The following is a 17,121-nucleotide window of genomic DNA, read 5'->3' on the forward strand; positions in this document are numbered from 1 at the left end:
TGCTCCAAGCTTAGGACAGGGCTTTGTGGTCAGGCACAGCAGCGAAGAGGCTTTGTGTTAACAGAGTCCCAACCCGCCCAGGAAGGGGATTGCTGACATCTACTGTGATTTACTGAATCTATTGCCACTCACAGCCCTCCACCTGGAAAACGTGTGATATTGTTTACTCCTGGTAATAGTAAAGATCTGCTAGCAACAGCCCTTCCCTCTGGGCATCTGATTAGGTTCACTTAATCATGAGCAAGCATTACATTATTTATGAAACAAAGCTGAATTTCATGAAAAGGATTCTTTAAGCAGGTCAAGAAAAAATTATCACTTTTAATTTTGTTTTTTATATAGATGTAGACATTTTCTTAAAACATATACGCTTCTCTTGTTTACTGAAGACCTATGCAAGGACGAAACTTATTTTTGTGTGTTTACTTTTTAAATAAAGTTGTTTAAATGAGCTTTATTCATGTAATTCAACCCTGAGGTCTCCAAGAGGGGAATTTTCTATTAGAAAGATGAATAATTTAAGAGATGTCTATGTTGCTACATCAATTGTCAGGATAAATTAAGTGTGTCTTGACTTTGATGCCTACAGGTATGTTTTACAAAAGTTCTGGTAGTGATTATTCCCTTCCCCATGTAAAGAACCTTGACAAAATCTTCACTGAAAAGGAGGAGAGTGGTAATTTTCAGGCCTGTTTTTTTAAGACCAGTGTGAACAGCCACTGGATTTTCTTTCTCAGTCTTACTCAACATTTATATTGTATATGGGGGCTCTCTTGCTATTTCCTTATTATTATTTTTTAAAATTTCACTGAGTTAAATTTTTAAAATTTATTATAGGGAAAATGTATAATATTGTCGAATAGTTCTGGGGTATAAGGAAGTTTATTCTTTCTCTTTAAAAAATAAATCTAGGTATAGAGATACAATTCTATGAGTTGAAGAGAATATTTTTCAAGTATTGTATGATTTATATTCTCAATTTATATTCTCTATGATTTATATTCCCATTTGAGCATTTAATGGCTTCTTACTTTTTATCTGGTGGCCTTTCCTTAAGCAGAATTAATAAAGTAGGTAGTTAAGGACATTATTATTCTCCTCCATTCCCAGGCAACTTATCTCTGAAGAATGAATATCAACAACATGTTAACAGGAAATCATCACTGTGAGGGAACAGTTGCCTAAGTGAAAAACAGAAGGCAGGAGCAAAAGAAAATGGGTCTAAAAAAACCTAGCATGTATTAGTGATATTTTACATTTTAGAGTGCTTTCCCATATACTATCTCATTTAATCTTCTAATTCTTCAAGTAGAATTATTGTACTATTTTACAGTTGAGGAATGGGGAGATGGGAGAAATTAAAGAAAAAATAAATTACTTTTTAAAAAAAAATATTTCAGGAGTTGTGTTCTTAAGTGTTAAAAGTCAGATGGTTCCTGTAAATCTATGTATTTTCCCGAACAATCCATGAGTCATTCAACCTTCAGCAAATAAATATACTGCTATCAATTAGAGCTTCCATTCAGAATAATTTCCCTTTCTATCCTTGGGCCAGTCCATTCAGCTATGATCCTATAGGAACTACTTCTCAGTGACAGAAGTGAAATAAAGTCAATACTCGGGAAACATGGCTGAGATTCTTCTTCACTGGGAAAACCTGTCTCCTGCCATACAAAATACTCATGGTATCTCTAAAAAGCACAGTATTATGGGAAGCTATTTGGAAGTAACAACATTCAGTCAGTGTTTAAGGCACAGATACATGCTCTCCGATCTACTGTTCTTAAGCTTCAATCTCAACTAAAGATCCATAGAGATAAGATGTATATGACTAAAGTCTAGTTTTATATTTTATTCAGTCATTTACTTTAAATTTTGTACACTCTGTTCAAAAGTTAGAATTCTGTTACTTTTTCATTATTTGAGTACCTTCTAAGGCATTTCATTGTTCAAGCAAGAGTGTATGTATCATGTGCTCCAGTTTGTAATTTCCTTTCAGAATATACACACCCTGATTTATTTATCTGATTTTCATTCCACACATTAATTTATTTGTGGTGAAGTATGCTAAGGTCAGATATTTATTTTCTATTTCCTGTTGAGAAAAACAAGAATCCAAAAGAAAAACATGACTGGGAAAAAAATTCAACCATGAGATCTAAATTTCACGGAACTAAAAAATACCCAAAGTAAACTTCATTTCAGGAGTCAGCCGCAGCCACAGCATATTTTCAATCATTCTAGTCCCTGCCATTTCTCAAGTGCCTGATTATAAAATTTGAATCATCATGTCATTAAATTGCACCAGAATGACATTGATCATTTACCAGTCTGCTTCTTTAATTGTCTGAAATAGACATTAACACCCAGCAGCAAGTCTTGCCACTTTCTTTTGGTACCGTACTCCTTCCCATCCATTAGATAGTCTTCGAAAAAACCTCAAATGCAATTTAGGGAAGTATGACACACTCCAGTGAGGGGCCAACTAAATTATCTGATCTCTCACAATGGATGACCTCTAGTAGCGATCCAGAAGGACTCCGCCCAATTGATTTTTCAAGACAATTTAGAGTAAAACCACGCCCTCAGGAAATGACTCATTTTAAGTGGCTGTATTTTCCTGATTCCTGAGAATTTCCCTCTGGAGGTTGGGAAATGTATTGAATTAAATACTTCCTTGCTCTTTTAAGTAGAAAATAGTGAACATATTTTAACTTTTCTCAAGGGCTTGGGGTGACCATGGTGAACTTTGGTTTTTGCGGCAGATGAATGGGAAATTACTCTGGTGGAGTGGAAATATAACTGTGATTGGAGTCAGAAGCCATGGGTGACTTTCTTGCTGTGTGATTTTGAACTTATGTCTGTGCTTTAGTTGCCCTCTCTATAACAATAAGGTCCATAACATATTAACTCTCTGGGTGAACAAATGGGATGGTGGATATAAGATGCCCACCTTCATACCTGATACACTCCATACATTTGATGTTCTGGGGTTGGCTACAGGACCTCTGGGTGGGTATACTTGGCTCTCTCCACAGCCCTAATGAACCCATGCCAGCAGGAAGCTGCCAGCTCTCCTTCTTTCACGTGGACTTCTCATCCTCCAAAAAATCATTCTCCTTACTGCTAAGGCCTCTGACTTGCTTCCATCAGTCAAAATAACCTCCATTATTTCTTCATCACTAACCCAATGAACACTCAAGTTGTCTTGTATCCATCTGTTTGTCCCACACCACGGGTGCTCAGATGTGAAGGACATTTGGCCCTCTTCATTTTAAGAATGTAGGAATGTTCCTTGTCAAGCACTCACTCCAACAAAGTCTGTCAATCTTTCATCATCTGAAGCAAATGATCCCCAAAGGCACCAGAGCAATTTCCTCCAAGCCTTTCCGATACGCTCAACACCAAACGGAATTCCAGACACGCACAATTTTAAGAGCTACATCCAAGGTTATAAGGAGATTCAAAGTCTTATGTGACAGATCAATGTGCTCGTAGAATCTTTATTGTAATAACACTTCGCAGCATGAATAGCACTCTGGCTGTTAGATTGAGTTAGGAAAAAAAGACAGTGGTGGGCAGGAAGAGTGCATCCATGTTCGCAGTTAATAAGTGCCAACCAAGGACATCAGGAGGGGTGGGGAGGGAAAGGCGTGTGTATCCTGAAGATCCACCTCAGGAAGTGGGGGTCACCACTGGCATGTAATGGGAATGGGCAGTGGCTAGGGGTGTTAAGTGTGTGTAAGCATATTAGAGGGTGGAAACTGCAGTGGAGAAAATTGAAGCGAAGCAGAGGAACAGGGTATGCTGGGGTTGGCAGGGAGACCAGGGTAGGCCTTGCAGACAAGATGACATCACCTGGAGAGTCCTGAAGGGAGGGAGGGAAGCAGAGGAGGGGAAGTGTTCTGGGAAGAAGGAAGGACAAATACAGAGTCTCTGTAATAGGCGTGAATGAAAAATGTTGCCTGCTGTATCAGTAAACAAAGGATGTTGCAGCCATCTAGCCATCACATTACAGCCACCCAGATGATGAGTCCTGAGGGAACTCAGGATAGAAACAGGATGTCCACCATCTAGCAGTCAACTGCTGCAGCCACCCCCAGTGGTGGACCCTGAGGAGACTCAGGATGAGAAAGCACAGGATACAGGCCCCAGATAGCTCAGGTGCATATCAAAGGAATAATTTCAGCGAGCCCAGGCTCTTGCATCTTCCCATACACAGAAAAGCACTAAATTCCTTAACTTGAGATATCTGGTTTTCTTTAATTAACAGTAATCTTTTGATGTTCTGACTACCTGGCCTTTGTTGCAAAAACCCTTATACATCCTGGATCCCCCCACTTGCTTCTTCGGAGCAGTCTCTCAGAGTTATCTGAGACACTGTGTCTCAGGCTTAAGTCCTCAGTTTTGTCCACCGAATAAAATGTAACTCTCAACTTTTAGGTCATGCATTTTTTTTCTGGTTGCCATAAGAATGTGACGACTGGTGTGTGCCTGGAGCCCCGCATGGCTGGAGCTGAGACAGCAAGAGGTGTAGTAGGAGGTAAGGTCTGAGAGGCAGGGGGACCAGACGGTGCAGGACGTGGAGACCACTGCAGGGGCCCTGATTCTCACCGTGACTGAGACGGAAGCAAGCAGAACGTTCTGAGCACAGGATTACTATGAACTTCCCTGTGGCTGCTGGGTTGAGAACAGACTGAAGGAGGGGAGGAAGGAGGAGTGAAAATAGGGGAATCCAGAGAACACTGCAGTAATCCAGGTGAGAGATGATGGGCAGTGGAGGCAGAGAGAAGTGGTCAGATTAGGGGTGTATGAATAACATTCACCGAGTTTATCATGGCCAGGTATTTAGACACTGCTTTACACCTTGTATGTGAATTATTCCAGCCCTGTGAGGTAGGTAACACCACTATTCTCATTTTAACAGAAAATCTAAATGATATTCTGTTGAACTGTCATATTTACTTATATAAGAAATCATAAATTAAGCCAGTGTAGTGGGTGCTGTATTATACCACCCAGATACCCCTCAAGTCTGAGGCACTTGACAGCTCACAGCTGAGTTCTTCTCTGGGCATTGCTTTACCCGAGGCTACTCTTCTCTGCCTGGGGCCAGTGATTGGTTGATAGGGGGTATAAAGGTTCCATTTCTTTCATGACAACTCTGAGGGGCCACCCCATCTCCAGAGTTCCCTAAGGGCTCCTCTGAGCCCCTGGGAATGCACTGTATCTCTCCTTCTCTCATCTTGCTTCCCTGGCTTCCTTCCCTGGTGTTCCAGAGAGCACTCCTTAATGAACTCCCTGCTTGCTAATCTCTACCTTGGATTTTGTTTCCTGGGGAACCGCAGTGAGGTTTTGAAGTGAAATGGTGGTTTAAGGCAGAAAAAAGAGAGAGCAGATGTTTTTGAATATAAATTATAGAACTTTCATTTTGAAATATAGTCCGTAAGTATGGCCACAATATGACTAAAATTCTAGTTTTCTAAATGAATTTCTAAATCAAATTCTTGGATTTAGTGAATAAAGCTGCTAGACTTAATTAACACAAAATATACATAGTGAGAATATAATTTCATCAACAAAAAGGAACAAACATGATTTCAATTGTGCTACTGGAAAGCATATTTAGACATTTATAAATAAAAGTACCACACCAATGGAAGAACCCCTCTCCACTTGTTAAACTTGGTTAACAAATGGTATTGGAATTTTCAATCTTTCCAGAAACACATGGCAGCTGGTATCTAAGGCCACCTGTAGTCATGAGAGTTATTTTAAATGTTCATTCAAAATAGCCTGGGTAAAGAAGGACTTCTTAAATAATCATTAAATTCTGATTTAAAAAAAAAGTTCAGGGCTTCCCTGGTGGCGCAGTGGTTGAGAGTCTGCCTGCCGGTGCAGAGAACACGGGTTCGAGCCCTGGTCTGGGAAGATCCCACATGCCATGGAGCAACTAGGCCCGTGAGCCACAATTATCTGGAGCCTGTGCTCTGCAACAAGAGAGGCTGCGATAGTGAGAGGCCCACGCACCGCGATGAAGAGTGGCCCCCGCTTGCCACAACTAGAGAAAGCCCTCGCACAGAAACGAAGACCCAACACAGCCATAAGTAAATAAGTAAATAAATAAAATTAAAAAAAAAAAAAAGTTCAAACTCTACCAGTTTTATAGACAACATTTTTCAAAGGAATTATAATAACCTTACTGATATACTCAGGACATCAATGAGCAGTGGGTTCATTAGACATAGATTTCTTTACACTCTAACGATATGGCTTTCTTCAATAATCATTGTCTTATTACTTCCTTTTCCCACATACACTTATTATAGTCTAATGGAGTCTCTGTAGACTTCCAGTTATCCACACAGGAGGGAATACAAAGAATGAGAGCAGTGGGTACCGTTATCATGACAAGTCTCTATTTTATGCATTAAAAAATTCCAATCAGAAAGATGTTAGCTTCTCCTTTCCCATGCGTTAGCCAATTAAACATCAGTTGTAGACTTCTTTTGTACAGGAGTTTTAAAAGTACATTTCTTTCCTTTTAGTTATGCCAATAAGAAGAGCCTGGTCAGGGACTTCAACCCACCCCTCCCCCCCCGCCCCCATGAACACAGTTTCCTTTCCCTTCAGATTTTCTATTTAAAACATCAACAGCAGATACATTAGGAGTGGACAAGGCCCCTCTAAGGATACCAAGGCTGCCAAAAACACACCTGAGTTCCCTCAGGGCAGGGTAATGCATCTCCTACTCAATAGAACTTATGGGAGGGGGGACATCTTAGATGATTTCTGTGTATTTCATGTGAAACCATACCTGTGAAAAGAAAATAGCTATCTGGGTGACTGAGGATCACAGCCCTTTAATAAGGATGAAATCCTGCATGTGGCTGATATCCAACCACCTGGGGTGCATCAGCTAGTCTGGGTATGGCAGGGGCTTACTGTGGAGGCTGGAGGGAAGAGGACATCTAAGTGAACAAATGTTCAGTGGAACATGGGGCATTTTCCTGCTGACAGTGAAGAGACTTTGTTAATCCACCTCAACAAAGGTGAACTCTATTCTCATTCCCAGGTTCAGGGTTCTTGATGACCAGCCCGTATTAACCAACCAGTAATTGAGCCTTGCAGGAAATCTAATTATAAGATGAAAAACAATTTCCATGAGACTCTATTACCTATAATGAAGACTCTTTTAAAAGTCTCTTAATTGTGTCATCAGATTTGCAGATGTTCTCTATTCTCTGTAAAACATATTGGTGGATGCCTATAACATAATAAACCTTCTCTATAAGCCTGGGCCCTTCTGCTCCCTTAAGTTAAGCTGCATGACTGCTAAGAGCCAGTTGTTCTTATTAACAGATTTATTCTAGTTGTTTATTGCAATTGCACAATATAATGAAATACCTTGCAAACTGATAAAATATAAAAGTAAAAAAGAGAGTTGTGATTTTTATGAAAACTAAAAAGTACTCTGGAAATACTCAAAAAAGGGAAGTCACTCAAAAAAATTGCTGTTGAATTCGATGTAAAATTGTAAAAGGCTGGAGGAGAAAAATCAGAAAAATCTCAGATAGCCTTTACATTTTTATTCTACTTTAAAAATGATCACCACAGAAATGAACTGTGGTTGTAATTTTTGCAGATTCTAATCAGTAGACTCTTACTCAAAGAAAAATCTTGGTTTGACATTAGAAGACTTGGTGAATGGACATACATGTAAAATTTTAGGGTACAATAAAACATTCAAGAGTGCGCATGATTTGTTTTATGATTCTTCATTTTAACTGACTTTTAAAGGTAATCAACAAGCTACTGGCCAAGTACACATTCAATATCTTCTGCATTTTATTTGGGCAGGGCCACTATCTTTTCTTTTGGGCTTACTGAATGAGTCATTTCATAGGAGTTTCTGTACAGGAAGAGCTGAATGGCTGGGTGGACTTTCTGTTAGGGAACCATTGACCGAAACCGCCCACCCTGGCCAGGCACGTTAATAAGTGCTTGCATGAGTTGTCTCACAACAGGAGGTCCGGATAAGGAACACAGTGCTGCCACCAAAAACTAACCAGGAGAATTCCGGAGGGGCTGAAAGGAGGGAGGAGATGCCATAGTATGTCCTGCCAACCTCCCAGAAGCCCTCATGCTAGAATCCACCTTGGCTGAGAGAGACGCACACCACCAGTAAGGACCCTGAGTCAGACCAAATATGGGCACAAACAAGATGATCGGCCAGAGACAACCCGGAAAGCTAACCCATTACCATAAAACCTAAGACTGCGAGCCACATGGCAGAGCAGTTCTCCTGGGTTCCCTTACCCTGCTGCTCTCTGCCCGGGCACCCCTTCCCAATAAAGTTTTTTGCTTTGTCAGCATGTGTGTCTCCTCGGACAATTCATTTCTGAGTGTTAGACAAGAGCCCAGTTCAGGGCCTGGGAAGGGGCACCCCTTCCAGTAACATTTCTGCTCCGATTATACGAGGTGAAAATAGTAGAAACCTTGTCGAGAGTAACTCAATGGTCAGAAAGCTGTGGAGGCATATGGTAGCTCCACCAGTGGTGTTCTGATTTTCCAGCATAAAGAATCCCAAACTTAATAACACCCCATTAGGTATAAATATGAGAGCCACTCCTCACAGAAAGGAAAGCTTACATTTGTGTTTATGGAGGACTTAAGGAAAGTATTCTGACAACTTTCTTTGATGATTTGGGTCTTAATCTGACTCTGTATCCTCAGCTGCAGCATTTTTCAGGGGAGATCTCCCTTGTACTACAGAAATATAATACATGAGGTGCACCAAAATGGAGAAGTCAGTCAGTGGTATTTTTACATTTAAAAAATAGAATGAAGTTAAAAAGCAGAAGAATATTCGTGTCATATATAATTACCAATTTAATATAGTGTTATTTTTAGAACTGTAAGCTAGCCAAAAAGATATCGGTATAGATACAACCCTAATGACTAATTTCACCATTGCCTTTGGAATCTATACAGTCATTACCACAGGAATGAATAACTGTTGGGGCTGATTTCAGATAATACCACCTTTAATCCTGCATTTCCCTAATCATTCTCTTTATTGCTGTTGCAAATGTGGAAAACATCAGGATACATCAAAGGTGAAGTAGGGTGGAGCAGTTGGGAGGGGAGGAATCCCTGTGTTAGCAACCTCCACAGAGAAGGAGTTATATTCAAGTAAGGGCAGTCTTCCAGTCACCTAGGATAAATAATCATCAAAATGATGAATAGTCCCAGTATTTTCCTTTTCTAACACAAAGAGTGACAATTTATTTAAATTTAAAAAAAACACAAAAAACCACATCCATTGAAAATTTACCATGGAGGTATCCAAAACAAAAATGATGATACTTTAAATCAGAAATATTTTGAGCTTGGTCTGAGATGATGAAGTATTTCACTAATTACTATGCAGTATATTTTTAGCTTTAATTGTCTTTACCCCATTTCTCAAGGGAGAAGTTTCTTCCACAAGCACAGTTGCTGAAGCAAACATTTATTTTTATTGACAGTGGAAGTCCCAACCAGCTACTATAATTTTGTAAGGTCAGCTGCCGGAGAATTTTGCTTAATTTATACCCTTTCCCCAAGCTGTGCCTTAAGGTCTGCCTTATTTTTCTGTTTGAACTTCACAGAAAATAGTCTGTTAGAATGAAACAAATTTACAAAGATACTGATATACTTCCCTCCAACCAATATTTTTCATGCAAACTTACTGCTCTTTTCTTCCCTTTAAGAATGCCACCTAAAATCATGAAACACTAATTAATTATTAAAGCCAAAACACACTTTATTTGCTTAAATGTCCCTTGAAGGAACATGCCTTTTTAAAAAAAATTTTATTTTATATTGAGAATAGTTGATTAACAATGTTGGGTTAGTTTCAGGAGTACAGAAAAGTGATTCAGTTATACATATACATGTATCTATTCTTTTTCAAATTCTTTTCCCATTTAGGTTATTACAGAATATTGAGCAGAGTTCCCTGTGCTATACAATTGGTCTTTGTTGGTTATCTATTTTAAATATAGCAGTGTGTACATGTCAATCCCAAACTCCCAATCTATCCTTCCCCTCCACCCTTCCCCGCTGGTAACCATAAATTCACTGCCTAGGTCTGTGAGTCTGTTTCTGTTTTGTAAATATGTTCATCTGTATCATTTTTTTGGGGGGGCGGGGGGAACATGCCTTTTTAAAAATAACATTTCCTCATCTCAAAAATAATACATGCTCATCGTGGAACATCCGAAGCACAATAAAAAGTATAAAGAAAAAATTAAACCATAATCTCACCAACCAGAGATAAGCATTGGAAATATCTGCATAAACTGGCTTGCAGTGAAAAATATGATTCTTTATTAAATCTTTAAAAATGTTTTCTATTTCTTAATAAAAACTTCTTTCCTCAATAAAAAGCTTTGTTACAATTATTCCTCTTGAACTTATATTTCTTGTAATCTTTGGAAAGGTATTTAGTAAGGAACTTCATGTGTACAGTTTAAAATTTTTGCCATATTGAATACTAAGTAACAGGTCCTAAAGTCTAAAAGATGTGATTGATGAACAACATACTTAGGTAGAACACTGTTCAAAAAGATAACTTTAAAAATTAGGTCAGTTACTTTAAGAATGACAATTTCAAACTAAGCTTTGAGACAATCCTTAGAGGGAACTTCAGTGAAATGTATGATTTGTTTGGTACACATATTTTAGAGCATGTCCCCAAATGAAACAGTATCAGAAAATTCAACCAAATGTGGGACATACTGCAGAGGCATGGAAACCTCTTTGAAAAACTCCTGTGAGCTTCACATTATTCAATAAAGGAGAGGATTTGCCCACATTAGGAGATTCCAAGGCTGTGTTTGCTTATCACGACTCCACACATTCCAGGTTAAATACATTTACTATCTGGGATCTCTTAGGGAAGACTACCTTGAAAGTCAGAGTTGCAATTTAAAAGAGTACCTAAGGGCAATGCAGACAGCTGCTGGTAACCAGACCTTAAATTTGAATTTCCCTTAAAAGTCATCTCTAAAGCCATGTTTGGTGTATTCTCTTTCAGTGGATGAGTATAAGGAGAGTGTCAGGGCTGTTCATATTTTAAATTTTTAAAAATGTTTAAAACATTAGAAAAACATATACTGTATATATATTTATGTATATACATACCTTATTAACATATTCACAATGCGGTATCAAGTGTCTTCTCATTTTCCTTCTCTTTAATACAATTATCAGAGTATTTTATTTTTATACTCCAATGTCTTTATAGAAACCCTCTTAGATATTTATGTAAAGAGGGAAGACTAAGCTGGGAAGAATTCACTGGAGTAAATATCCTGAGAACTTACAAGTATGTTTTTGACAACCAACTTCTATTGGTCTGTATATGTGTATTCAACTGTGTCACTTCACTGCATAATGTGTAGCAATGGAAATTTTTACAAGAAAACACTAAAAGTTAAAAGCAAGGTAGACTTAGACTCAAACACTGAGCCAAAAGACTTGGAGTCCCAGATCTATACCACCTCCAAGGAGATGTTCACTGTCAAGAGAAACAAACAACCCCCCAAATGCTGGGAGGGGTGAGTGAAATAAACAAGGGCCTAAGAAACACAACAGCCGACACCCATCTGCTGCTTACTTGAGGGCCGTTCTGTAGTGGTAGATGGCTTCCCTGTTCCGACCCTGGTCCTTCAGGAAATTGGCGTAGTTGTAGTGAACCTTGGCATTGTGGGGCAGAGTCTGAACTCCAGACCTAAAAATTAATAAATTTTAAAAAAATGAGTAACAAAGAGTACTGCTTAAGAATGTTGTCAGTTTCTTTCATGTTTTACTCACAGTTTCATGAACCTGTATTTGAAATGTCCATTGCATCCATCAAGGCCAAGTCTTCCAAAATTTGTGGATTATATGAGTTACTAAACATGCTTCTGTGGTAAACAGTGAAGGCTGTGCACAACTGTGTACAACTAAACAAACACGCTAACTGCACATGAAGCAGAGGTGGCAGGATGTGGTAAGAGATGAGTCTTTGGGGGAACAACCCGGCATGCTCAGGTTAATTCAGTTTTTTCCTTCCTTCCTTCACTTATAGCCTTTTTTAAATTTTTTAAAAAATAAAGACAGGTATAATTATTCTACAAGCTGCAGATAAGGAAAGGAGGTTTGCTCAGAAAGGTTAAAAACTTTGCTTAAGTGGTCAGTGTGTTAGTGTGCTCGAGCTGGTAAAACAGAATACCTGGGGAGCCCCAGAGGGTAACACTGAAGCTTTGAAGATGACACAAGGAGGAAGACCTGCTGTCGTTTGTAACTGCCTCACAAAGTTACCCTGCACGAGATCAGATAGCTGGTAACTGGCAGGGATGGGATTCTGACCCGAGGACTTTGCTCCTAGAGTCCCTGTTGCCTCACCTGCAAGGAGGTGGTGGCAGGGGAGTGATGAAGGTAGATGGGTTTGGGGGCTGTCTGGAAAGAAAGCTCCTAGAACCTACATGGGTTAAACGCTGGAGTGGGGCAGGTGATGAGAGAGAGGAAGCAGAAAGGATAACAACCTACTTTCCAGGCAATTGAACTTTAAATGCACTTCCTCTTCTAGGTGACATATTTTCATTTAATTTTTAATTTAAAGGTAAGAACACTAGGGGAACTCCATACAAATTAAACCTGTTAGGATAATACGTCAGGGTATTGTAAGCTTTGTTGAATTTTTGTTGAAATAACAGCCCCTTAACATTATAAACCAAGAAACAAAATGTTTTTAATTTAAAAAGAAAGAAATAAAAATGTTCAAAGGCAAAAAAAAAAAAAAAAAAAAAAAAAGCCCAGTCCCTTAGGACCAGCAAAGACTGTTCCACTTAAAATCCACTGACCAAGTGCTTGAGGAACTCTCCAGAGGAGAGAATTTACAGGGAGTGTGGGCAGCTAGCAACCAACCCAAGGGCAACATCACGTGACAGCAGCAGACTTCAACTTACACAGAGCTGTTATGGTGATGTCAAATGCACGGCAGTAGCTAGGATGTTCTGTTGTGTGTGGGGTGTGGCTGGAAACAGACGGGCTGTAGCTCTGTATTAAGAGCAGTTAGACCCCAGATCCTCTTCCCCACCAGGCATATCCAGGTGACTATTTCCTCTATTCTTTCCCCATCCCAGCAAAAGGCAGGACGTTTACTCTCTAGAGAAGTTGAATCAGAGAGATCAGGAACAACAGGTACAGTTGAGAGCCAGAAGAGCTGTACCTCCAAGGTAGATTAAGTGAAAATATATATTCTGAACAGTGGAATCTCCCTCACCCCATTATATGCATGTAAAGCTCTGCATACTGGAAGCCAGGATTGGACTCCATGGAGGAGATTGGAGGAACCCTCTCACTGGAAACCGACTGACCCAAGACAAAAGATTTACAAATGCTGCCATTTGGGTACTCCAGTGAAATCATCAATCTCCTTCAATTACCTTATAGTGAAGCTCACCAGCTAACACACAAAGCTAGAATTTTAATATAACATTTCAAATGGACATTACCCAAAGTACATTATGTCATGGGGGCAGGACCAAGTTCAGAGTGATAGTAATGGCTTTTTAAAAAATCCAATTTCTATACAGGAAAGTGTCTGATTTTTCTATCCAGAACTAAATAGTGCATGGTACAGGGAGATTTTAAAGTAACTTTGATTTCAGCATAGATATAACTGGCATATTTATTGGAATTGATCCTCCCTTCTGTGTGATTAGCATAGTTGCTCTACCATGTTTCACCCGAGTTCAGCCTGTGGAAAAGCGTCCTTGCTAAGATGAGGGCATTGTTCAGTGATGGCAGGATGGAAGTAATAATATTTGTAGCAGGCAAGCAGGCATGGGTGGAGTCACTGAAATCCTAAGAACACACTGCTTTTCCCATTGTTGTTTTTGACCTTTACGTTCTCCCTGTGATATTTTACTGCTATGCTTTTCCAGTCTCTCATTTTACAATAAACAGTTTGTGAAAAAAGGAAAATAAACAATTGACCAAAGGCAAGACTTTCCAGGTTACTCTGACTGGCCAGGTTGCTCCTCCTTCCGGGGTCAGTCTCATCAGTTCGCTTTTGGGATGTTGTGATTGAGTCGTCCCAACTGTCTTAACAGAACGTGCAGCCTTACACATATTTACTCCATAAGGAAATGTAGGATTCATAAGTTATGGGGCTGTATCCCAAATCCTATTAATAACTACAACAAGGATTATGAATTAAGGTCTCCCTCTGAACTCAGGATCTTAATTCATGCACTTTGCATTTCTCCCTCACACCTCTCGTTTGCAGAAGACTTGGCAAATAACAGAGATATCAAGCCACTTCTATCAGGTATCTCTCCAAGTTTGTAGAACATCAGTTTGTTTTGTTGGCATCACTGGAACAATAGGTCATGAGAATCACCCCCAAATTCCTGATTAGAAAACAAACATTAAAAAAAATGTTCAGCCAGAGGTTAACAGGAAAGGAAAGTAAGAATTTATGGCTCTCCTCAATTGTGACCCGGTTTAACTTGAGGTTTCCAATGCCACAGTCAGGTTAGCCAGTGCTTATGGAGGTTCATTTTGAATCAAGTGCTGAGCTAAGCATCCACTTCCATGGGGTATCTCCTTTCACCCTTTCAACAACCTATCCGATGGGTAGTATTACTGTACCTCCCATATGATGAGGAAATTGAAGCTCAGAGAGATTAAGACCATTTTCTAAGGTTACAGACTGAGTAAGTAGTTGAGCAGAGATTTCAACCAAGGTCAATATAAGGTCAGAATCATTCCTGAAGTTGGTCAACGTTTGATAAACCAAAAAGGTACCGCAAGATATGAGAAACATTAGAATTTCACTGGTAAACAAACTACGGCCTGATGGGCCACAGACATATCAATGTGTTTACCTTTTTACATAGATGTCTTCGGCCTCTTTCCCAAGACAATGGCAGAGCAGCTGCAAAAGAGACCATAGGGCCCACAAAGCCTCAAATATTTACAGTCTGGCCTTTACGAAGGAATTTGCCAATCCCTGGTTTATGTTCTCTGCCCTGGGAGGTCTGCTTATCTCTCTGGCTCAGCAATTCAGAGAGGAGGAAAGAGAAATGTGTTTCCTACAGGAAGGGAAGAAGATCTAGGCCATAAATTCTTAACTGGTGGTCCGCGGATCACTTAAATAGTTCATGAATGGGATTAAGAGAGACCCCAAACTGGATGCAAAAGAAAACATGCTGGCTTTGTCTTTCTAAGTATTTTGAAGATTTGCGGGCATGGGAAGAAAAGATTTCATCAAATTGTGTTATTTTGGTACCAAAATATAAAAGTCTGGGCTGTCACTAGGAGCTATGCACTTACCCTCTCCTCAGGTTAGATAGCAGAATAATCTCCTGTTCTGAGAATTAAAGAAAATGTATCTTGCAGCTATGATAATGAACACCTCTCATTCTGTCTCTGTCTGTCTCTGTCTCTCTGTCTGTCTTTCTCTGTTTATATTGGGATTAGCTTAAGTTAGAAAACATAAAGGAAAAAACAGGTGTGGTGAAGTATATGTATTCTTTGGCTTTTATATCAGATTTGGGTTCAAACCTGACACCTCCTTTTCACAGCGATTTCGTCTTGGACAAACTGCTCTCTCTCTGAGCCTCTGATGAGACACAAGTGCTGGGTTCTTGTGCTTTTGTGTGTGAGGTTTTTGCCAATAAAAGTACAAAGCTGTGAGGGGGAACCGTTCATCTGTATCTCCTAAAAATACATCACTCAGTGGGATCTTTTTTGTGACAGGAGGCCTCAGCTGGAAACCCTGGAATTTGACTGAAATTTGGATTTTCTCTAACACAAAGGTCTGTCCTAAGATATTCTGTAAGATCGTTCATAGTATTGCCAAGCAAAACCACTCTATATAATTAGAGAGGCCTCAACGAGACCATATGACCTAGGATGGTCAATGCGTTGATAGTCTGGAACAGAGGAGAAAACAGAAACAGGGCCTCTGTCAAGGACATCACCTCATCTAGAGCCACGGCAACTTCTTCTTAGTTGGCCAGCTCTTGGTTTTGGCCATTATGGCTAATTTAGGTTTTCCTTATCCTTCCAGACTGAGCTCAGGCCTACAAGAGAACGGTCCTTGAAGGCTTGGGTTGGTCCCAGTCACCTGCCTGCACTTACACGGCACCCTGCTCTGCCTCTGTCTACCACCTGCTACGTTACGTTAAAATGTGTTCATGTGTCTGACTCCCATCCAGACTTCAGGCTCCTCTAGTGTCTCGCCCCACCCACTGCTCTCTCATGTCCTAGAACACAGTGCAGAGCAATAATCTGAAAGCCTTACACAGTGTTTATCATACTGCCCTATGCATCTTTCACATACTCTTTTATTCTTACAGTACACCCAGAAGATAGACACTATCATTATTCTAAATTTTTAAAATTTTTCCTTTTTTAAAATTTATTTTTTAATTGAAGTATAGCTGATTTACAATGTTGTGTTCGTTTCAGGTGTACAGCAAAGTGATTCAATTATACATATATATGTATATGTGTATATATATATATATATATATATATATATATATATATATATATTCTTTTTCAGATTCTTTTCCATTATGGTTTATCACAGGATACTGAACATAGTTCCCTGTGCTATATAGTACATCTTTGTTGGTTATCTATTTTATATACAGTAGTGTGTGTATGTTAATCCCAAACTCCTAAATTTTAAAATAAGGAAACTAAGGCATGGAGTGGTTAAGTAACTCACCCACGATCACACAGCTATTAAATGGTAGAACTTGGAGGAAAGCCAGAAAGCCTAATTCCAGACTCCACACCAGCCACTGATCCTATCTTGCCTCAAAGATTCTTGGTAAATGTTCAACTGATTTGAACATTACTCAGGAAAGATGAATACATATAAACATCTGGTCTTGAAGGAAAAAGAATAAACTTAAAGTCTCAGATACTTAAAAGTTTTCCCAGGACATAAATAAATTATAATAGGTAAAGTTTTCTAAAAATTATTGATAGCTTTGATTTGCACATTACACAAAATTCCATTTGATCACCAAAGGCCTCTCAAGACACAAAGTCTCTTTAAGCACATAT

At 39.3% G+C, this 17,121-nt stretch overlaps 1 protein-coding gene across 2 annotated transcripts in view; it reads right to left on the reverse strand.

The window, feature by feature from the left end:
* Positions 1–17,121, reverse strand: part of TMTC1 (transmembrane O-mannosyltransferase targeting cadherins 1) — a 256,134-nt gene that overhangs the window by 51,999 nt on the left and 187,014 nt on the right. The window contains exon 11 of one of the 2 annotated variants that reach the window (XM_036865655.1): positions 11,666–11,779. The exons of the other annotated variant lie outside the window; for it this stretch is intronic. Within the exon in view, the coding sequence (XP_036721550.1) occupies positions 11,666–11,779 (114 nt within the window). The remainder of the gene's footprint in view (positions 1–11,665; positions 11,780–17,121) is intronic. 2 annotated transcript variants of the gene reach the window in all.

Source organism: Balaenoptera musculus, chromosome 10 (assembly GCF_009873245.2).
Source record: "Balaenoptera musculus isolate JJ_BM4_2016_0621 chromosome 10, mBalMus1.pri.v3, whole genome shotgun sequence".
Lineage (NCBI taxonomy): Eukaryota > Metazoa > Chordata > Mammalia > Artiodactyla > Balaenopteridae > Balaenoptera > Balaenoptera musculus.